This window comes from Boleophthalmus pectinirostris, unplaced genomic scaffold, assembly GCF_026225935.1.
Source record: "Boleophthalmus pectinirostris isolate CB_2022bp ecotype Guang Dong unplaced genomic scaffold, ASM2622593v1 HiC_scaffold_16, whole genome shotgun sequence".
In the NCBI taxonomy this organism is placed as follows: domain Eukaryota; kingdom Metazoa; phylum Chordata; class Actinopteri; order Gobiiformes; family Gobiidae; genus Boleophthalmus; species Boleophthalmus pectinirostris.
Window position 1 is genome coordinate 26,019,441 of NW_026571095.1, and position 24,505 is coordinate 26,043,945.

Below are 24,505 nucleotides of genomic sequence, written 5' to 3' on the forward strand. Positions count from 1 at the left end.
TGTAGTTCACGACACTGGGCTCACTGACCGACTCTGATAAAACCCACTGAAGTAAATGTGATCAGCGGTGAAATGAAGACTGTATACGTATGTGCTGTTTGGAATAATCTTAAATTTGGCGTCTCATCTCTTCTAATCGCATGTACCCAGTGTGCTCAGAGTTGTGTGTCAGTGGGGAAATGATGAACACTGAGGTAGGGTTGTAATTATTGATTAGCCGAACATAACAGAACGCTATAATGACACACTAATTTTTCCGAGATTTTGTCAAACTTACTACCGTGAACAGAGCCCACTGGAAGTTGTCATCGCATCTTTCCAAACATCTTCCTGGTTTGTGATGTAACGTGAATAGAGCGTATATTTTCAGATGTGAGTTTGGTGAATCTCCTTGAGTTCCAATGGGAGTGATTGACAGGTGGATTATCCAATCAGGGACACGCAGGATCTGTCTGTATCAAAACAAAAGCAACAGCAAATAATATAGAGATGTCATTCTGGATTTTCCAAGTAAGAACTAAAAAGTTGTCATCCAAGAAATGACTAAAAAGGAGTAGAAAAAAACTATTTGAAAAGTTCAGCCTTGAAATAACATCGCTTTTGTAATTTGAAGTTAACATTAAATAATTAAAAAAACATCTGGTGTTTCAAAGGGTGGACGACAAAAATGAACACAAATCAGTACTGTCAAAATAAAGCCTTTGTAACATATAAACGTTTACTTAAATAAGAGTACTGTTACTTTAAAAATACTCAGGTATAAGTAAAAATATACTGCTAGAGAGTTGAACTAGGTCACTGCTTTAGGTGTCGAGATGTTACTGTTAAAATGAACTTGTTTTGACTGTCGATTTGTCAGTCAGTCCATAAGGAGAGCTTCCAAGCTGGAGGATAAAATGTACTTTCTATTTTCTGTTGATAATGGTGGAAACGAGAGTACACGGGGAGAACAATTTCTGGCACAACAATGCTAACTACTAAAACATAGAACAATACGACAAAGACATATTTACATAACCACTTTTGGCTTTAATGATTACAATCAAAACATTTGTACAACATTTTCAACATTAGAAAATGGAGTCTTTTGGCTGACTCAACCGCTTGGATCCTGAACCGAGAAACATGGACAGAGTTTGAATGTAGTAGAAAAAGAGACATGGGACAGACCAGTATTTTGTAAAAGGGTCTATGAGAAACTACTACAGATACTTCAATAGAGAAGAGACATGACTTCAATTTTGGAGTAGCAAACAGGAGCAAGGGTACTGCATTTATTAATATGTAGTTTAATCTGGATTATCTTTTTGAAAACGTAGTTACAATATTTGCGCAGGTGACGCTACCTGGCCAAGTTACAGGTCAGGTTTGTGGAGGGGCGAGCCTACTGAAAGCAAAAAATAAATAAAAACACATGTTTTAGCACCTGGAAATGAATAAATACAAGAAAGATCATCTTAATGTTATAAAATACACCTTTAAGTGCAAATAATAATACTTACAAAACAAAATAATATATAACTGAACTAAGATTGTGTTCTGAAATTCCAATTAAAACACCTAAACTCCGCACACAACTACATTTCTACAGTCTTGCGTCACTAACTACTTGAAATTGCACACACGTATAGTACATAGGTTGTCCAATTGCGTCTGTCTGCTCCTCCAAAACCAGACGGCACCGTTTTCTACCTAAACTACCTGAGTATCTTAAAGACTACGTTTTACAAAATTCTATTCTTCCCTGTGAGCCCAGCCAGTTGTAGATGGAAAAGAAGAAACCAAACAACACTGCAAAAGTTTAGCTCTAGAATAGAGCTCAACGATGACCGTCCACCCCCAGTTTTGGAAGTAAATTTCTCATTCATTTTCCCATAGACTTGAAAAAAATAAAAATAACATTAAAAGTTTGACAGCTAGCTCAGGGCTAATCAGCTAAGCGCTAACTACTGACCACAAAACCTGTAATTTTATTGTAAGCCTGTTTCTAAATTGTTAAAAACTGCTCTGCTATAAAAGTATTTTGCAGAATCATGTGTCTTAAATGTGCTTTTCTTTTTGGACTTTGAACAGCTGTGTTACGGATATTAGTTAGCACGTAGCTAGTTAGCGCGTAGCTAGTTAGCACGTAGCTGGTTAGCCTCTGCAATGTCTTTGAACTCTTAATATTTGAACATTTTGAAAAGTTTTTGAGAAAAATGAATGGAAAATTTACTTCCAGAAGCAGAGCGGGCTGTCACTTTTGAGGTTTATCTGTCAAAATAATGAAATTCAGAATTATAATCTAGATTTCTATAATTTTCACGCGGTTGGATTTAATTGCATATTTGTCCTAGATTATTTAATTTCTATTGTATAATTTCTGATTTAATTCAAAGTAATATAACTTGAACTGAACAGAATGGCTATTTTTATTTTATTATTTTTTTTGTTTTGCAGTGAATGTCTGTTTCTAGGGCAAGTACAATATATGGCGGATGCAACACTTTTCTCTTATCTCCAGTAATTTAAAGATGCACTTTGCAACTTTTCTAGTAGTCTCCATGCTGCTTGTTTCCATGGAGATGTTAAAACTTTGCTTGGAATGTTCCGGAGTATGGTAGAGGCAGGTGACGCCATCAGGCCACGTTACTGGTCAGATCTGTGGAGAGGGAGCTCTGTAGCTGTAAGAATTCTGTTTTTGAAGGGAATAAAATAATCTGGAACTGAATGCAAAACTAGACAGTAGTGCTGTCGTGATACTAAAATTTCAAACTCATTTTCGATATTAATATACTCGATACTGATTCCCATACGTTATTCAGACAATAGAATGTAATTTCCAAAATAAAATCGTAGTACTTTTAAATTTTTATTCTGATACAGCTCAAGGTTCATTTTTGTCCTGTGAGTGCGTTTTGTTTTGCTTTTTGAGTGCTGCAAAATTACTGAATGAACTACTACTACTACTACTACTACTACTACTACTTTTTAGTCTCGATACCTCCTTAAATGAGTATCAAGTTTCGATACAAGTTTTAATATCGATTAGTATCTGATTTTCAATACTTTTGACAACCTGACGAGATAAACAAGTTTAATGCCATACTGTGGAACATTCCAGGAAAAGCAACATCATCTCCATGGAGACAAGCAGGCGGCAGACCCTCCACCAGAAAAGTTACGCAGTGCACCTTTAAACAGAGGCGCTTGTAGCTGATTATATGAAAACGAGAAGCGGGGATGCATCAAGCCACTTTCTACCTCTGGACTTAGTAAGGACTTTCTTTACCAAGCACAGCAAGAAATAAATTCATAGAAAAGAAGATTTAAAATAAAAACATTTGTTCGGATACACCCAGATTATAGTCACTTGTGTTTAGCATCAATTAGCATCCGTGCTAATCACAGTTTCTCAAACACGCTAAGAAAAAAACGAGGATGACAAAGGGAGAGGGGGGACTGGTAACTAAGAGTGGAGTCAGAGCCCTAAATTTACAGTCAGTACGTTACATGCACAGGTTAGGTACACTTAATGGTCCGATATTATGCAAAATTTATGTTATTACCTCTTCAAAAACATACCTGGAGTTGTATTTTGTTTCATTCACACATGTTTGAGTAAGTCTGTGTTAGTCTGTCAACATCTCTAAATCAAAATGCTCAAAAATTCCACCTTCTGATGTCACGAAGCAGGAGTTTTCATGTCAAATTGGCAATTCCATGGCTGAAATTATCCAAATGAATCAAGAGAAAGTGTATGGAGTTTAAAAACACAGTGGAGCACTTCCTGTATTACGGTTTGAGAGAAGAACTCAGCCTAAATATGCAAGGTTTGTGTGTTAAACATTTGCAAAAAAAAACAAAACAAAACACAACTCCAGGTCTGTTTTATGAGGAAACAACATTATAACATAGATGAGAAAATAAATATGAAACAAATATGGACCCTTTAAAACTAGACAAAAGAAGGTAGACTAATGATGTTTTCAGGTGGATTTTCAGGATGTTTTAGTTTCCACTTCTTACAAGTTAAAAGAGATGTTTCAAATCTTAATGATGGACTACATTTTTACGTTTAATATTGGGTATTCCAACTTTAGTAATCTGCCGTAGTTGTACAAGTAAATAAAAATACAAACACCCTTTTACAAATTAGGTAAACAATTTATCATTTACAGTGTTTAAATTTCCCAATTCTTTTGATCTCGCATAAGATAAGACACTAGAACATGGTGGTGGTTGTCGTCATCTCTCTATACTTTTTAAAACTGCCAAATAAATAAATATATTATGTATTTGATATGAAAAACCTGTCCAATTTAACCTTGCATTTAAGTTTACGTACAGTGGTATTTGATCCATGTAATAAGAACTATTTTGAATTAATTTCCATCTAACCATCTTGTTTTAAATTGTTTGTGTGGAAGCTACTGAAAATCCTTATAGATCTGCTTCACCTAATCCAGCATATGAAGAAACAAACAAAACATAAACAAAGAGCCAATCCATAACGAACATGAATGAATTATTAAGAATGATTCAGGCTAATACGGTAACTGCGAACCGCTTAAAGAAGACATACTGTGCTTGTGCTATCTACACAACACCCGTGGATCGTTATGTTTTAATTAGAGAGAAAAGAAATTAGGAGAATTAAGTAAGTACAGAGCAGGTGCATCGGAGCAATGACGTCTTGAATACAGCAGAATAAAGATTACTCAAACATGGATGAATCACTCTAAAAACACAACTTCGTGAGGGTAAATGAGAAGGGAACAACTATAACGTGGTTAAAAGCTCTAAAAGGTTGATTTTGCATAACAGGTCTGCTTTAATTAAGGTTACTAAAACTGGTTTATTCCAAGTTAATTAACTAAATAATGAGAACCTTACCAACTGTGTAAGATCTTTGCATATAACCCCACATTAAAGGTCCCATATTATGCAAAATGTAATCTTGTATGCTCTAAGTGTCTATGTTATAATGCTATTACCTCATCAAAAACATGCTTGGAGTTGTGTTTTGTTTCATTCACACAAGTTTGAGTAATCCTTTATTATTAGTCAGTCATCATCTCCAAAGCTCAAAATGCTCTTTTCCACCTCATGAAGTGCTTCCTTTTAGCTTTAGTTCAGTAAAGATTGGTAATTCCAAGGCTGAAAATCATCCAAATGATTCTAGTGAAGGTGTATGGAGTTTAAAAACACAGTGGAGCACTTCCTGTATCACCACATAACATCACAAGGTGGAACTGAGTGTTTGAGAGAAGACCTCAGCATAAATATTCAAGGTTTGTTTAGCGGTGGAGGGTCCGTCAAATGCTTTTTTTTTTCTTGGAGATGTTGCTGCTTTGCCTGAAATGTTTCACAGTATGGCTTTAAACCTTTCTATCTTCACGGAGACCAAACCAGAGTTACCTACCAAGTTACAGGTCAGATCTGTGGAGAGGCGACCCCGCTCATTATCAGAATGCCTGTTTTTGTTTGTATTTTTGAGCTAAAAAAAGCAAAACAAAACTGTAACTGAATAAATGTAAGGTAGAGCTGTTTAATGTCATACTGTGGAACATTCCAGGTCGAGAAATGACATCTCCATAGCAACAAGCAGGCGACAGACCTTTAAACATGTGCGAAAGAAACAAAACACAACTCCAAATCTGTTTGTGATGAGGAAACATTATAACATCGATCAGAAAACAGCGTAATATGGGCGCTTTAACGACGAGGGCGTGTACGACGAGTATTTCCCCTCTTGCATGTAAACGTACTGACTTTAGGGAGTATTTCTGACATGTGGGGCTTTTTGAGGGTGGAGTCAGCTGAGGTGGAGGACTGGCAGCGAGCCTTCAAGTATCGGGATTTCCCAGTGCAGTGTCCGGTTGGGTGAGTGGGTCAGGTGGGCTCTACATCACGGAGCAGGAGGTCTTTCCGGGTTGCACGCCTCCGTCCATCTTCTCCGCCTCCAAAATCATCCTTCGGAAAACCTCTACGGCCGTCTACAAGCAGAGGAAAGGAGGGAAAGGAAGAAAAAGTGACATTACTGTGCGCGCTAGGGTTGTCAAAAGAAGCGACAGAAGGACAAGACAGAAATGAACGTTTTCTGAAGAGCTTTAGAATTATCTTGAGTTGTATGAGAACAAGTATAAAAGCACATAAACTAGTATATGCCAGCAAATAGTCCATGAGGAGGCGGGCAGTGATTACACACGGGCGGGTCAGGTGAATCAAATAAATGACGAACGGGAGAAAAATACTTGACGCTCGTCCAGCCCGTCCGTTGCCCTGGAAACATGTGACATTGCCCGGTCTTTTCCTGGAATGATGAACCAGGTTGACCGAGTGACTTTGGTGTATTTATTACATAAAACCCCATCAGTGGAGGTGATCGGCTCAGTGGCTGCGCTCCTGGTTTAGTCCTGGTTTAGTCCTGGTTTAGTCCTGGTTCAGTCCTGGTTCAGTCCTGATTCTGTCCTGGTTCAGTCCTGGTTTAGACCTGGTCCAGTCCTGATTCAGTCTTGGTCCAGTCTTGATGTAGTCCTGTCAATCGGCTCTGTGGTTTGCAGAGTGAATATATTTATAATCCACTAATGACACGGCGTAGGTTCAGTCCTAGTTAAGTGCTGGTTTACACCTGGTTTAGTCCTGGTTCATTCCTGGTCCAGTCCTGGTGTAGTCCTGGTGTAGTCCTGTCGATCGGCTTTGTGGTTTGCGGAGTGTATGTATTTATAATCTGCTAATGACACGGCGTAGGTTCAGTCCGGGTTAAGTCCTGGTTTAGTCCTGGTTCAGTCCTGGTTCAGTCCTGGTTCAGTACACTTACTCATTGTCCGCATTTGTAAATAGTTCATATAGTTTAATGTATAATGTCTGAAAAATGCAAAAGAAAGCTCATGTTAAATTAGAAGAGGGGGGTGGGATTAAAGTTTTCTTCTTCCCACTCCGTTTTGGGCATTTTGTTGTTGTTGTTGTTGTTGTGGTTATTTCTATTATGATTTCACTAATGTTACATGTTCCATTGTAAAAGAACGTAAACCTCTTACTTGCCCAAAATAAATACATAAATAAAATAATAATAATATATATTTTTTTAAAGTGAAAAAGTGACATCGATCCAATACAGAGCCCAATATGTTTTGTGTTAAAATGTACTGAAATTCCTTCATAATTTGAAGAGGTTTTGAACAGATCTAAACTGATTTATACAGAACAACAGAAAAAACAAGTGAGTGAGTTAGCTGAAGAGTTTAGTATTTTTTCGTATTTATGTAAAAAAGCAGATTATACTCATGACTCACAAACTTATTCCATCTTCATATTCATTCATTGAATTCATTGTTTCCTAGTACATTTTTTCTGTATAGGTAGATGTTTTGCAAGGTTTTCAGTGCAGGTTTAGCCTTGTGAGTGTAGTTTTGGTCAAATACACAAAAATACGTAATCGTTTTGAGAGATTTTGCCACACCCCCTTTTGTAGTCCACTAACTGATCGATCGAAAAGTATTTTTCCAGTCGACTACAGCCCTAGTTGACTACCATAAAGCCAAATAACCATAAAAGTACACAAATATCTTTTATCTATTTACGTTTTATCTGTTGTGTATTTGAGAAAATCTGATGCCGGATCCCTCCCATTTCTTGGACGTTGTGGTGGAATTGGATTTGAGTGTTTTATGGGGTTTTATTTAATCTTATTTGTGCATTATTTTTGTCTTTTTGTATTTGTTTTGGTAAATATTAAAATCAATAAAAAAAAAGAAAAAGTCATGATGCGCTTCACAGTACTTCCATCACGTACCTGGTTTTCTTTAGCCGAGGATTCCATGAAAGCGGCGTTCCAGGACTCGGCTAAAGCTTTTCCCTCTTCACAACTGATTACTCTGAAAATAGACACGGGAACAGTCTGTGATGAGGCAACAGCGAAAATTGTTCAATGAGAGGTTGTGGTGTGATGACGAGTTAACAGTTTTGAATGAATCATGAAAAAGACAGAGGATATGCTCAGTGCTGGAAATAAGTATTCTACTAAACTATAAATTTTAGGTATCTGTACTTGACTTAAAAGGTTTACTGTGTAACTTTTCCGGTGGAGGGTCCGCCATCTGCTTGTTTCCATGGAGATAATTAAATGACAATAAGGAGTCAAGCAGGTGACGGACCCTCCACCAGAAAAGTTACACAGTGCATCTATCAAAATCAGTATATCTGAAGCTTTATTATATCGCAAAATCTGTGGAAAACACTTTCACTTTTTACTCTTCACTTCTACTTTGTCAAGACTGAGATTTAAGGAGGTCTGTTTAAATCCTGATTAAGTCCTGGTTAAGTCCTAGTTAAGTCTTGGTTAAGTCCTAGTTAAATCCTGTTGTTTTTTTTTTATATTTGCTTGTGCTCGGTCCTGGCTGGATTTAGTTTTGTACTGGTTTGGTCCTGGTTTTGTTCTGGTTCAATCCCAATATAGTGTGTAATCCTAAATGAAACTGGGGTAACCATTAACTAGTTTCTCTTCATTTAAATCCTGGTTTAGTCCTGGTTTACACCTGCTTTAGACCTGGTTTGGTCCTGGTTTAGTCCCAATGTAGAATGTAATCCTAAATGGAATTTGGTAATCATTAACTAGCCCTGTATTTACCCCTGATTTAGGCCTGGTTAAATCCTGGTTTACTTATTCCTGTTTTTTCTTTTAACACATTCTTAATTCTAGGTAATCATTAACTATTTTCTCTTCATTTAAGTCGAGGTTTAGTCCTGGTTTAGACCTGGTTAAGTCTTTGTTTAGTCCTGATTTAGGCCTGGTTTAGACATAGTTTAGTCCTTGTTTAATCCTGGTTTAGTCCTGGTTTAGCCCTGTTTTAGACCTGATTTAGGTCTGGTTTAGACATGGTTTAATCCTGATTTGGTCCTTTTTTAGTCCTGTTTTAGACCTGTTTTAGCCCTGGTTTAGGCCTGGGTTTAGACCTGGTTTAGTCCTGGTTTAGGCCTGGTTTAGCCCTGATTTAGACTTTATTTAGACCTGGTTTAGCCCTGATTTAGACTTTATTTAGAACTGGTTTAGTCCTGGTTTAGCCCTGTTTTACACCTGATTTAGGCCTGGTTTAATCCTAGTTTACTAATCCCGTGTTTTGTCTCAACACTTTCTTAATTCTAGTCTTATTTATTTAAAATATTTCAGTGGATTCGCCAATACACAACTCAATTTTTACTATGAACACCTTTGCAGAATCGCACAGACTAAGATGTGTACCGTGAGGCTGCAACCTGTTGGAGAAAGATCTACTGTTCTGTGCTCTGTGGGCTTATTAAATTGTACGAGTCGAGTTTTGTACATACCGCTCCATATGTAGGTCATTCTTGTTTCCCACCAGCATAATTGGTACTCTGGATTGAGGCAAAGCAAAGCACGTCATTTACTGTGAGAATGATACGCACCCGAGCCTCAGTCAAAACAACACATGAGGATGGAGAAGAAGAAGAAGAAGGAGAACTTACTGAACTTTGCCCACCATATCCAACAGCTTTTCATGGATGACTTGAACGACTTCAAAGCTGCGAAGATAAGGCTGTGTAAAGTGATTTTCAACACATTATAGACAACTAGAGGAAGTGCTGTAGGTGTCGGAGCTCATTGTCTCGGTTATCACAACTGAACATGGATCGCATGTGCCTCAAGGGTCCAATATTACACCACATTTATTCTTGTGAGCTTTAAAGGTGCACTGTGTAATATTTCCACTAGGGGTGTACAAAAATATTGAAATATCAATATATCGTGTAGTTTAAAGTGATGATACATGATATTATCGTGGGCTGCTGTATCAATATATCGCCAAGAGAATTTTTTGGTTTATTTTACTAAATTATTTTGTTACAGCGCTACAGTTTTGACGCTTGTTTAGAAAAAAAAAAAACTCATTTATGTGACACATTTGACATTTTCACTGTTTTTAGGATTAAAATGTTTGTGTTTCAAATGAACTTTACACAAGAAGTGGTTTAACAAAGACTTTTAGTATCACAGCCACAATTTAGACTTTATTTTTACTGAATCATATCGAATCGATTTGAACTGCAATGTATCATATCGTGGCCTATGTATCCTATGTATCCTATTGGCAATTTCTTAATTTCCACCTGCTAATCTCCATGGAAATGCTATTACTTTGTCTAGAATGTTCCACATATAGATTAAACCCGTTCAATTCAGATCTGTGGAGAGGTGCCCCTATTCACAGAGGGAGTTATTGTATTTTTGAGCAATAGAAACACCTGTAATGAATAAAAATGGAAATGGAAATGTCATATCATGGAACATTCCAGGGAAAGCAATGACATCTCCACAGAGACAAGCAGGTAGTGGCAGAGGCGGCGCTACCATTAGACAAATGTAGGCGACTGCCGAGGGCCCCCAAACCTTAAGGGGCCCCAGTGCCACTAACGGCCTCAGAGCAATTTGGTTTTCTCTCAATATGACATTAAATGAGAGTAGTTTACTTTTAAACAATAATCATAAGAAAAACAATAATCATACAAGCAAAAAAAATTTTTAGAAAACAAAACTAATTTCAACTCTGGTTTTCTAGTAGGTGACCGAACTAGTAAGACAAGTTTCCAATCCATCATGATTCAAATAGAAATGTGCGTGTCTCAAGAACAATAGGGAAAAACAGACAATGAATATATATATAAAACAAAACAAACAAACAAAAAAAACGGTGCATTATAGTGAGGGCCCCAATCTCCCTCCACCAGAAAAGTTGTGCAGTGTTATAATGTTGTTACTAGGGATGTAACGATATCCAAATCTCATGGTACAATATTATCACGATATTCATTTCACAGTACGATATTTATTGCGATATTTTGGAGAGGCTGATATAATTGTAGATGGATACTTTTTGCTTTTAAAATACCTCGAGAAGACTGTAGTGACTGAAGATGTGAATCATCACTATCATAATCTCAAAAATTAAATAGAAAAACATATTTCTTCACATTGTTTGCACTGAGATGAATCATAGGATATGTAGTTCCTGATGTTTATTAGCTGTTGCTACTACAAAACAATGCATTTAGACAAAGGAGCTTGTAATTCGATATATTGTGACAGCCCACGATATTATTGTGAGACTTTCGATGATACAATATCACAATATTTCGATTATTGTTACATCCCTAGTTGTTACCTCATCAAAAAACAAACCTGGAGTTGTGTTTTGTTTCATTCACACGTGTTTGAGTAACACTTTATTATTAGTCTGTCTGAACTCAGAATATGCAGGATTTGTGTGTTAAACATGTGTAAATGAAACAAAACACAACTATGGGTATGTTTTTAGTGAGGAAACATTAAAACATAAATCAGAAAATAGCGTAACATGGGCCCTTTGAGTTAATTTCTCAGAACAAATCACCATTACAATATGTTCTACAAACGGCTAATAGGCTGGCATGGTACCTTTTATTAGATGTGACTGAATAGACCAGGATGTAGCCGTTGATATCTATGGAATAGGTCTGTGGGAAGATGGAATACTCATCCTGAAAAAAAGAAAAGAAAAGAAACAGCATTAAAATCATTCAAACAAGGATTCAAATAAGACTGCATATTATATTACGCCTGAAGAGTATTTCCTGATCATTTTCAATTACAGATTTCCAGTAGCGGAATGTAACAAAGCAAAAATAGTAAAGTACTATACTGAAGTACACATTTTAAGTATCTGTACTTTACTTAAGTAGATTTTGAAATGGATACTTTTACTTTTATTTCTCTACATTTCAGAGCAGATGTCTGTACTTTCTACTCCACTACATTTTTGGACTGGACTGAAAAGTAAGAGAAAGAAAGTAAGTAAGCAAGTAAGTAAGAATGTAAGTAAGTAAGTAAGAAAGGAAGAAAGAAAGGAAGGAAGAATGTAAGTAAGTAAGTAAATAAGTAAGTAAGAAAGTAAATAAGTAAGAAAGGAAGAATGTAAGTAAGTAAGTAAGTAAGTAAGTAAGTAAGGAAGGAAGGAAGGAAGGAAAGAAGGAAGAAAGGAGAAGGATTTTTTTATGATAGTTTTGGACCTGCTGAAAAGGCTGAGGGGTTTCATTTGAAGCTTTATTAGATCTCAAAATCTGATACTACTTTTACTTTACTCTTCTTGTGATACTTTTACTTTTGCTTGAGTATTTTTTGCTCCAGCAGATTTATTTATTTTGCTCCAGTTACATTTACTTGACAAAATTGAGTACCTCTTCCACCCCTGTAGATTTCACAATATCAGTATTAGTGTTATGATATTAGGGCTGCAACAAACTGTATAGTCCGGTTAACAATTATGATTATCAAAATACAACAATTTAAAGTTTATTGACACCATGGCAACAGTGAAATGTGTAATTTACTTAAATTCAGAATATCTCATTACAATGCACTTCCCCTGTATGCGACCCGCTTTATACAGAATAACAGATCTTCTGTCCTGAAGACTTTTTTTGGCCAGGGCAGCTGCAGTGTGACATTGGGGGGAGAGACATTTGTTAAACTTAAAGAGCCTATATTATGTTATTTTCTGATCTGTTATAATGTTGTTTCCTCATCACAAACACACCTGGAGTTGTGTTTTGTTTCATTCACACATGTTTAACACACAAATTCTGCATGTTTAGGTTCTTCTCTCAAACACTCTGTTCCACTTGGTGACTTCATGTGGTAATACAGGTGCTAACCCTAACCCTATGGAAAATAATTTGTTCCATGAGATTTAGAATTTTAAATACTGCTGAATTTCTTGCTTTGAATTTGTTATCTGTTTGAATTAATTTTATTCTGAATTTCAGTTGCTGAAATTTTAAATATACTTTTTCAATATGTTTCACATTTAAAATGAAAAATTCACCTTTTAAATATTCAGCACAAATATTTTCATGCTCTCAAATTTAACAGTCAAAATTCAGATTGTAAAACTGGCAGTGAAAAATTTCAGAAGAAATTTGAGGGCTTGAAAATATTTGTGCTGAATATTTTGTTTTTAATACTGAATTTTTAACACAAAAGAAAAGGTTAACTTAAAATTTTAGCAACTAAAATTCTAAATAAAAATAACTCAAATATGTTTTTTGAAAAATTCATTGAGTGGTATTTAAAATTCAAAATCTGAAGGAACAAATTATCTTCCATATGCTCCACTGTGTTTTTAAACTCCGTATGCCTTCACTAGAATCATTTGGACGTTTTCAGCGCTGGAATTGCCGATCTATACTGAACAAATGGTGAAAAAAAAAAAAAACTAAGACAAAAAAATTTTGGGTTTTCATTGTCTGTAAACCAAATATAGGAAGTGGTAATACAGGAAGTGCTCCACTGAGTTTTTAAACTCCATATACCTTCACTAAAATCATTTGGATAATTTCAGCTATGGAATTTTTCTGGAAGATAGCTGTTAATTGGAAAACTACCACCACCACATGACATCACAAGGTGGAACACAACATTTTGAGTTTTGGAGATATAGACAGACTAATAATCCAGGATTCCTCAAACATGTGCGAGTGAAATAAAACACAACTTGGGTATATTTTGATGAGATAACAACATTATAGCATGACTTAAAGCTCACAAGAGTCAATTTTGTGTAATATAGGACCTTTAAAAAAAAAACAATTTTGCATTTATATCTATAACCAGTAATAATCTGTTATACTAATTGGTTGATGAGCTATTCAAACATCATCTTCTTCTATTTTTAATATTCATTACATTACAAACCTTCAATTTTCTACGCAAAGGCTTAGATTTGAACCCAATTACTGTGTGTAGAAAAATGTTATGGATCAAATCAAGATAGAATAATTTGAATGCTGTTTTTTCCCCCCTCTCCTATTGGATGCCGTACATTGTGCGTCACGATGTAGCTTCTGACAGCTCGTGACAGCTCAAATGATTATTCTTCATGAACATTATTGCGGACGGCCATGTTGGATTTGCATTACATATAAATGAGAGTGAGTCATACCTGGCCCGCCGTGTCCACCAGCTGCAGATGGTACTCCTGTCCGTTTATTGTGATCATTTTAGTAAACGCTGCGAAGAGACAAAGCACAAAATGCATTAGAATATAAGAGGAACTGCATATAATACTAGTGTCGGAACCATCTCATTTCAGATTAAATTTGAGATTGTGATAGTGCTGTCACGATACCCAAATGTCAAATTTGATTTCGATTAGGGCTGGGAATTGCTCATTATTCAATACAATACACAATACATGGCTCACAGTACGATATTATCAAAAATACATCAGTTTTAATCATCAACACAGTGAATATGTCAACAAAATTGTAGTGTGGTCACAAACAACATTGCTAAAAGATACCAAAAAATTATCTTGGTGATATATCGACACAGCAGCCCATGATAACAATACCATAGCACCAAATTTAGTATCACGATATACTGATATTTTTGCACCACATTTCAATACTGAGGAATAGACTTGATACTCAATACCAATTCCAATACGGCGATGACAGTAAAAAAATAAACTATCTTTATTTAGACAACAGAATGTGATTTTCAACACTGGCAGTAGTTGGAAGAGCATTTGCCCACTGATCTGAAAGATGATGGTTTGAATCCTGCTTTCGACATAAACATCACGGGTGGAGCGGTCACATCCACTGACCCATAGGTTGGCTGGTGTGATTCCAGCTCCCACAGATGAATGTTGTCATTGTGTCCTTGGGCAAGACACTTAACCCACCTTGCCTGCAGTGTCTGTGTGCACTTGTGTGTGAATGTGTGAGTGGTTCCTTGTTGTAAAGCGCATTGAGTGCCTTGAAGGTAGAAAACTGTGACCATTCTGTGACTGAACTGTAGTAATTTCTTTTCTATTACCATGTGATGTGGTTTTATATCTGTGTAATCGACAAGTGGTCCAGGTAGGTTCCATAGAGGTCCATGGGCGTATAATAGTTTATGTAGTCTTATATTTGTTCTGATATAGCTGAAGATCATTCTATTCAGGAAAGGTTCATTTCTGTTCTGAGTACCTAGATTCGATACTAGTTTTAGTTTCAATTAGTATCTAGCTTTTGATACTTTTCACAACCTTAGATTGAGATAAATCATGTTCTGTATCATGAATTAAAGTAGAAAAGCTCAACCAGGAATGGGAGTTGAAAATGAGACTTGCTCTACACATACATGTCACATCAGCTGCAAGCTTTGTTTTGTAACCATGTCTGATTGCGTTGTCCCTGCCAAATATATAAATAAATGATCCGTGTGATAAGGTGATCTAAATATGTTATGTGTTAGCAATTAGTACTCTATAGTGCACATTAATGAAAGTGCATATTTTGAGCAAAAACATCTATATTTTTAATTTTCATTCCGCACTCTTCTCTCTGATTTAATGTCTCTCTTTCTTTTTAATTTTATGATTATTTATGTTTTGATTAGTTTGTATTGTGACTTTAATGTATTTCTTATTATCTAAAGCACTTGTACAAATTGTGCTGTACAAATAATCTTGCCTTGCCTTGCCTTGCTATACAGTCTGCTATAAGTGGTCTGTTCTCATTCTTTAAAAACGGTAAGAAAAAACATAATATTACCTCAGACTTATTCCACTTTAAGCAAGGTATTGTTCGTAGTTCACAGTTCATTGTCAAGCATAAAAACGAACTTTGCTGATCATTCTTATTTGTTAGGACATATAGAAATCACCATGTTACCTTTTATTGTTGAAAATGTTATTATTGTTATTGTTGAAAATGCTGTATTATACAACATATTAACATGTTTTAAAGGTTTCAGTTTCGTTTTTGACCTTATCAGACACTCCCCCTACTGAGCGCCACTAATGAAACTACTACACATCGCATCAGGTTTGTGAAGTTGTACTGTATTATTTATTTTGTGTCCTCCTTTTGTATATTTATGTAAAAAGGCTTGTAATACAGGAAGTACTCTACTGTGTTTTCAAACTCCACACACCTTCACTAGAATCATTTGGATAATTTCAGCTCTGGAATTGCCAGTCTCTACTGAACAAAAGGTAAAAGGCAGCTGTTAACTTGAAAATCACAAGGTGGAACTGAACAATTTCAGCTTTAGAGATGTAGACTGACTAATAATAAATGGATTACTCATGTGTGAAGGAAACAAAACACAACTCCAGGTCTGTTTTTGAGCGGGTAACAATATTCTAAAATGGTGTAAAGCTCAAAAGAGTCAATTTGCGTAATGTCAGACCTTTAAAAGTGCATTATGTAACTTTTCTGGTGGAGGTCCCTCAATGTTTTTCTTCATGGAGATGTTATTGCTTTGTCTGGAATGTTTCACAGTGTGGTATTAAACCTTTCCATCTTCTCTAGTAGTAGTAGTAGAAGTAGTAGTAGTAGTAGTAGTAGTAGTACGGTAGTTGTAGTTGTAGTCATTGTAATAGTTGTTGTAGTAGTTGTAGTAGTTGTAGTAGTTGTAGTAGTTGTAGTAGTAGTTAGTAGTAGTTGTAGTAGTAGTTATTGTAGTAGTAGTTGTTGTAGTAGTAGTTGTTGTAGTTGTTGTTGTAGTAGTAGTTGTAGTAGTAGTTGTTGTAGTAGTTGTAATAGTTGTTGTAGTAGTAGTAGTAGTAGTTGTAGTAGTAGTTGTTGTAGTAGTAGTTCTGGTAGTAGTAGTTGTAGTAGTTGTTATAGTAGCAGTTGTTGTAGTAGTAGTAGTTGTAGTAGTAGTAGTAGTTGTTGTTGTAGTTGTAGTAGTTAGTAGTAGTAGTAGTAGTAGTAGTAGTTGTTGTTGTAGTAGTAGTTCTGGTAGTAGTAGTTGTAGTAGTTGTTGTAGTTGTTATAGTAGTAGTAGTTGTTGTTGTTGTAGTAGTAGTTGTAGTAGTAGTAGTAGTAGTAGTAGTAGTAGTTGTAGTTGTTGTAGTGGTATCAGTGGTAGTAGTAGTAGTAGCTGTTGTTGTTATAGTAGTTGTAGTTGCTGTAGTTGTTGTAGTTGTAGTTGTAGTAGTTGTTGTAGTTGTTGTAGTAGTAGTAGTAGTTGGTAGTAGTAGTGTTAGTAGTAGTTAGTAGTAGTAGTAGTAGTAGTTGTAGTAGTAGTAGTAGTAGTTGTTGTAGTAGTAGTAGTAGTAGTAGTAGTAGTAGTTGTTGTTGTAGTAGTAGTTCTGTAGTAGTAGTAGTAGTAGTAGTTGTAGTTGTAGTTGTTAGTAGTAGTAGTAGTAGTAGTAGTAGTTGTTGTTGTTGTAGTGGTATCAGTGGTAGTAGTAGTAGTAGCTGTTGTTGTTATAGTAGTTGTAGTTGCTGTAGTTGTTGTAGTTGTAGTTGTAGTAGTAGTTGTTGTAGTAGTTGTAATAGTTGTAGTTGTAGTAGTTGTAGTAGTTGTTGTAGTTGTTGTAGTAGTAGTTGTAGTAGTAGTAGTAGTAGTAGTAGTTGTAGTAGTAGTAGTAGTTAGTAGTAGTAGTAGTTGTAGTAGTAGTTAGTTGTAGTGTAGTGTAGTTGTAGTAGTAGTAGTAGTTGTTGTTGTAGTAATAGTTCTGGTAGTAGTAGTTGTAGTAGTTGTAGTAGTTGTTATAGTAGTAGTAGTTGTTGTTGTTGTAGTAGTAGTAGTTGTAGTAGTAGTTGTAGTTGTTGTAGTTGTTGTAGTAGTAGTTCTGGTAGTAGTAGTTGTAGTAGTTGTTACAGTAGTAGTAGTTGTAGTAGTAGTAGTTGTAGTAGTAGTAGTAGTTGTTGTTGTAGTTGTAGTAGTAGTAGTAGTTGTTGTTGTAGTAATAGTTCTGGTAGTAGTAGTTGTAGTAGTAGTAGTAGTTGTAGTAGTAGTAGTAGTTGTTGTTGTAGTTGTAGTAGTAGTAGTAGTTGTTGTTGTAGTAATAGTTCTGGTAGTAGTAGTTGTAGTAGTTGTAGTAGTTGTTATAGTAGTAGTAGCTGTTGTTGTTATAGTAGTTGTAGTTGCTGTAGTTGTTGTTGTAGTTGGAGATGTTATTACTGTGTCAGGAATGTTTCACAGTATGGCATTAAACCTTTCTATTTTCATGGACACCAAACCAGACCAAGTTACAGGTCAGATCTATGGAGAGGCGACCCCGCTCACAGTCAGAAAGACAGTTTTTATTGGTAATTTTGAGCTATAAAACCACCTGTGACTGAATAAATGTAAGATTGAGCTGTTTCATGTCATACTGCGGAACATTCCAGGCAGAGCAATGACATATCTAGACAAACAACGAAGTGACAATGAAAAAGTCACATAGTCCAATGTTAAAATCTGTGTTCCACTTTTCCCTGAATCCAAAAAAATCCAATGTAACGTTCGAAATTCCCAGCACGGAGACAGACCCAAACACACAGGAAGCAAAAGAGCAGCTATTTCTCGTTGCATATCCAGGGTTCCTTGGGTTCAGTGCTGTCGATATCTAGTTCCCGGTGAGGCCTGCTGAGCTCTGGTGTTATATACTGTACTACTGGGAGCTTATGCAGCCTAAAGCACTGACGGAGAATGACACTTCACTTTATGTTAACCGCACACAGGGCATTATTTATAGAGTGAGACATACGCGGGCGCTGGGAGGGGGTATGTGAGCGTACATGTCTGAGAAAAGAAGAGGATCGCCTACAGCTAAAGTTTTAACTTAAATCTCTGGAGTGTCTGCCTGCAAATGTGTGTTTAAATGGAGATATATGGGAAGAGGCCTGCAGCGTTCGATACTGATAGATGACGTGCCTGGAAGCGAGGGTTGTGAAAAGTATAGAAAAATTTAGATGTTAATTGATTCTGAAACTAGTAACGACGGCAGATATTGGTTTGAGCAGGTGTCGATACTACAAAAGTCACATTTACAAGATACAAATTCATCTTTCCTGAATGATTTTGAGCTGTATCAAAAGTATAAGAGCACATAGACTAGTATAAGGCCACAACATGGTAATATGAAAAAAAATATTATAATTTAATGTTGAAAATCACATTCTGTTGTCTAAAAAGAAAGACTGTTTGGTATTTTCCTCATGGTATCAAGTCTAATCCTTAGTATATAAAAAAATGTATAGACATTTTAGTATTGAGTAGGGATGTAACGATATCCAAGTCTCATGATATGATATCGTCACGGTATGAACCTCACGGTACGATATTTATTGCGATATTGTGGGAAAGCTCACGATTAGGGATGTAACGATATCCAAATCTCTCTGTACGATATTTTTCACGATATACATCTCACGGTTCGATATTTATTGCGATATTTTGTGGAGGCAAAACTGTTAATATTCTACTTTTTCCTCTTAAAATGCCTTGACAAGACTTAATCCAAAGAACTAAGACTTAAAAGTGCTTAGATCTGTTATTTCTTCTTGTAGTCTAGACTGAAATGGAGCAAAGGATCATGGTCTATGTAGTTCCCTGTGTCGTTTTTTTAGCCGCTGTTGCACCATAACTCTTAATTTAACCGAAGACACTTGTAATTTGATATATTGTGATGGTCCAGGATATTATTGTGAGAACTTTTAACGATTCCATATCATGAATTATTATTGTTATTGTTACATCCCTAGTATTGAGACATAAATTGAATGAAAATCAGATACGTTTAATGCCGCTCGGTGAAAAATATACTTCTTCAATATAAACACATTTCAGTAACATTTAAAAGATCATTTATTCATTAGTAACAACAGCAAAATACTCGTATAGTCGTATGGTTGTTTAATCGGTCAATAGAGTCTTAATCGACCAAAATTTATGTTATTAGGTTCTTTTTTCAGACCAAGAGTTTGTTTTCATACCTGACAGTTTCGACTGCTCACTAGCATCAGGTATGAAAACGAACTCTAGGTCTAAAAAAAGAACCTAATAACATAAATCATCAGATCAAATGAACCTCATTAGACTCAACCAAAATTTGTTATTACCATTAGTCGACTAATCATTTTATTTTGACAAGGATTTAGATGGAACAACAACAGAAAAGGGAAGCTAGTGAGTGAGAGAATTAGTTGAAGAGTTTTATATCTTTTTTCTGCATAAATAGTTGTTTTGCATGCACGTGTAGTCTTGTGAGTGCAGTTTGATTCAGATACATAAGAGATACGCAACAATTTTTGAGCTTTTGCCACGCCCTTTTCAGTCGACTCATCAATCGGAAGGATGTGCCTTTAGTCGACCGAGAAATTCTTTAGCCGATTACAACCCTAATGGAAAATCGATGTATTTTAATGAAATAACTACATATAAAAACTGCATATAAAGTGTATATAAATAAATCATTTTGGTTAGAAATATGTGAGTATAGCGTTGCATAATGTATATTTTTAAAAATCTAAGCATTATTTTAAATACAAGACAAGTTACTTACTGTCAACAATAATATTTGAAATCAGTATTTTCTAAGAGACACTAATTACCTGTTACAACAGTCTGGAAAATAAATATAGAGGTCACACGATATAAACTAATACATTACAGCAACATGTAATGGCCATTATTCACCATCTGTTTGTACATTATAGAAATTAAATAAATGGGTCGATCTACATTGACCGTGGCATCGCTATGGAAACTAAGAGTCTATAGAAAGGAATGATATGGCTTTAGGCTTCAGGAAAATCAGTAATTATAATGAAATAATAAAGTAATATTTTACAGCTGCCCTTGTTGTGAACTAGAATCAGACTCCAGGCTAAAATAAGCAGAATATAAGCGCTATGAGAAGATGGTAAGAACCTTTCCACACTTTACTGACCCCTACTGGCAGCAGCTGGTATTTTTGAGTCCCCCACAGAAGTATAATAGTGTGAGAACATTGTATTATTGCTAAAAGAAATTATCGCATTAAAGGCTACTTATTTACAGAGATGTGTAGTACTCAGTTACCTGTATTCAGTTTCATTTACTTTATTAACTTTTTAATGAAATTGTACTTTTCAAGCAGCATACTTTTATTCATATTTGAGTAATATTTTTCTTTTTATCGCTGGTAAAATCTGGTATTTTCAATGTTTTGTCCTTCCAGTTACATTCACTTTAAATTATAAATCAGATGTTTCGTCCCAATAGCTACTTTTACTTGAGTAGTACGTTTCCAGATACTTGAGCGACTTTTTGGACTACCACTTTGTACTTCTACTCGAATAATATTATTTTTATTTATTTTATTTTATGTTTTATTTATAATTTGTCAAGTTTGAGGGATTGGATACCCAGCACATCCACAACAAGACAGACATAACAAAATATAAAATTAACACGCATACAAAATAAATAATAAATGAATAAATAAATAAATTTAAAATAATTAATAGAGTAATAATTAATTATTATAATAATAATTATTATTATTAGTAATAATAATAATAATAAAGAAAAAGAAAAGAAAAAAGGTAATATTATTTTGAAGTAATGTTACAAATGTTGTTCTTGGCTACTCTACCCCACCTCTGTTTATATATGTACTTGACTCAAAAACAAAATTATTCCTTCACTTAGTTGGTCCATGAAACATTTTTTGATTTTTTACCATAAAAATTTTAAAGAGCCCATATTAAGCTATTTTCTGATCTATGTTATAATGTTGTTTCCGCATTAAAAACATACCTTGAGTTGTTTTTTTTTTTAATTCACACATGTTTAACACACAAATCCTGCATATTTAGGCACATTTTTTCTCTCAAACAAAAAAAAAACACTCCAAAGAACACAATGTTTTCTGTTTGTGATGAGAAAACAAAATTATAAATCAGAAAAAAGCATAATATGGGCCCTTTGAAAAACTGTTCCAGATCAACAAACAAACACACATGACATTTGTTCATACAATACCAACAAAGACAAACTGAATTCACAAACATAATATAAAAATGTTTGTGCTGAAATTACAGACACAAAAAAGAAGACAAAGGAATATAACGCATTTGGAGACAGTTGTAACAAAACACCAAATCCATACTCACTGTTTTCTATTGTAGGGTCATAGGAGTCCACAAACTGGCCTTCAACGAACTGAATTGTCAAAGAGGACTTTCCTGGAAACAGATACAAAAGAACAAATGATTGGTTTGTTGACCAATGTTAGTGTGTACTGGATAATAAACATGTATATATAGAGTTGTTTTACTGCAGATTTGAGGTGAAATGAAAGGAAAAGGGGGATTATATTATGATTACTTCTTGATATAATCATATAAATAGGGTAAGGACTGTTTTCAGTTTCCTTTTAGTTAGGGTTGACTTTGGGTGATTGAAAGTGAGCTAGTGTTGAAATGAGATTAACTGGTGGATATTACTTAAAGGGCCCATATTACGCTATTTCCTGATCTATGTTATAATGCTGTAGCCAGACTGGCGCCACCTAGTGCCTCCGCTCAATTTCATTTCTCTCCAGCAACTAGGTCAGGAATCAAAATACAATAGAAAGTTCGCAAAAACCTCGGAAGTGCAAGTTCGGGCACCAGCCAATCAGCAAAGAGCCATTTATTCAGTGTTGTCAACGATTCCCGAGATCGAGGATTTAAAGCTGGAATAAAGAGAATGTTTGGTGAATTTTATCAAGGGGAAAGACGTCATTGTCCTTCTTCCTACGGGATTTGGGAAATGCTTAATATACCAGTTACATTACACCATTAAATATGTAACGACCAAATAGCAGCAATTAGTTAAATGATAAAAAGGACCCGTCTACTGTTGAGCGAATGAATTCTAACACTTGAGAGGTCAGACGGTTTCTACAAAGTGAAACCGGCTGATGAATCAGGTCAATAATGTTGTTTTCTCATCAAAAACAGACCTGGAGTTTTGTTTAGTTTTGTTTCATTCACACACATTTAACACAAACTCTGCACGTTTAGGCTGACTTCTTTTCTCAAACGGAATACACTCTGTTCCACGTTGTGATGTCATGTGGTAATAGAAGGCACTGTGTTTTTAATCTCCATACACATTCACTAGAATCATTTGGATAATTTAATAAGACCTGGAATTAGCCATTTCCACTAGAGCTTTGGAGATGTGGACAGACTGATAATAAAGGGTTACTCAAATATGTGTGAATGAAACAAAACACAACTCCAAGTTTGTTTTTGAGGAGGTAACGACATTATAACATGTCTAAAAGCTCACAAGAGTCAATTTTGTGTGATGTAGGACCTTTAAGCTTTTGGGAAAGTGAATCTTAAACTACCACACAGTGAGAATGCATTTGATCATGCTGAGTGCTGGCATGCTAACAGGGCCCGTGTCCTTCCTGTGCATCTCCATCTTGTCCTCTCTCCATCCCCTTCGTCCAGCCGCGTGTCAGATGTGCTTTTACGCGAACATCCCTACTCCGACACGGCGCGGCGTGGCACTTGTGGCACGGTAATGCGTCAAAACCAGCGGTGGTCCTGCTTTGGGTGGGCCTGAACCGACATGGCAGCGTGGTGAACCATTAAAACGCCGCTAGGGTTAGGGTCAGGAGGATGGGAGCGATGGAGAAAGCAGATATCCGATGATTCGCGATGTAAAGCGGGTTTTACGCGCAAAACACGGTTGCGCGACACATCCAACCCAAGCCCGCTATTGCTTTAAGACTATTAACCGCTTTCTTATAATGGACTTGGACGTACCCAAAAGGCCGCTGGGAAACGCTACAGCTACAATCTACGCTAGTTTCATCCTGTATTTCTTTCGCCTGGACTCACCTACGGATCTGTACCCGAGGATGGCGATTTTTCGTGATTTGGGCTGCGGCATTTCTGGCTCGGGTTATCGCATCTACTCCTCGGGGTGTACCGCAACCTCCAAGCGGAGTAGCATCCAAATTCGCAGCGTTAGAAAATCGACATAAAGCCACAAAAACACCACCAGGAATCGTTAAAAGCTAAGAGAGTCACGATGTAAACACTACCACGGCTACTACGAATAGTTATTTTAGGTCACAGGGAAAAAAAGCATGGAGTATCTATACATCTACAATAACTGCGTCACTCCCCTTTGCAATGTAATGAATTAGTAATTGCTACGGCTCACGTGATTGGTCGGGGAGCGGGAAAGGGAGGGGTTTAGAGGCTGGGGTCGAGCTGTGATTGGTCGAAGCTGACGTCGGTCAATTCTGGCTCCGCTGACGCCGCTCGCTGATTGGTTACTCCGCGCGTAAAGGCAGCCTGTGTGGTTGGGACCAATGCCATTCATGACAGGGGGATCGGGAGTAGTGCGTCTGGCGTGACTTCTACAATAAAAACGTGATTATTTTCACATGGTCGCAATTTAGTCATAATGCCGTAGTTAGAAGCAATATGTGCAGACAGGGGAGAGCCGGTGGGTGGGACTCGGCTCTTTCTTTCCAGGCCAGGGAGAAGAAAACTATGAATTGTAGTAGACGAGAAGAAACCATTCATTAAGAGAGTAGAGTCTGCTCGAAATTATTTATCGGACATAGTTTGCTTAAAGAGACAGACAATAAGCAAAAAGTTGAAGTTAAAGATGCGTTGTGTCAAATTTTCTCCATGGAGATGTTATTGCTTTCTCTGGAACATTTCACAGGATGGTTTTAAACCTTCACAGAGACCAAATCAGAAC

General features: G+C 36.1%; 1 protein-coding gene across 1 annotated transcript; it reads right to left on the reverse strand.

Moving 5' to 3' along the window:
• Window positions 1-809: 809 nt before the first annotated feature.
• Window positions 810-23,908, reverse strand: rheb (Ras homolog, mTORC1 binding). The gene is made up of 8 exons (XM_020917369.2): window positions 23,629-23,908; window positions 21,904-21,975; window positions 13,977-14,044; window positions 11,435-11,517; window positions 9,469-9,525; window positions 9,310-9,357; window positions 7,778-7,859; window positions 810-5,978 (listed from the first exon to the last, which is right to left on the reverse strand). The coding sequence occupies exons 1-8, from the start codon at window positions 23,678-23,680 to the stop codon at window positions 5,886-5,888; spliced, it is 555 nt and encodes a 184-aa protein (XP_020773028.1). The 5' UTR covers window positions 23,681-23,908; the 3' UTR covers window positions 810-5,885.
• Window positions 23,909-24,505: the final 597 nt, after the last annotated feature.

Bases quoted from the DNA above. Each gene is read 5' to 3' on its own strand.
- rheb (XM_020917369.2), bottom strand. From the start codon at position 23,680: ATGCCGCAGCCCAAATCACGAAAAATCGCCATCCTCGGGTACAGATCC. The intron at 11,518-13,976 runs GTATGACTCACT...TCTTTTTTTCAG, and splicing joins TGGTGGACACGGCGGGCCAG to GATGAGTATTCCATCTTCCC. The intron at 7,860-9,309 runs GTATGTACAAAA...GTCTATTTTCAG, and splicing joins AATGACCTACATATGGAGCG to AGTAATCAGTTGTGAAGAGG.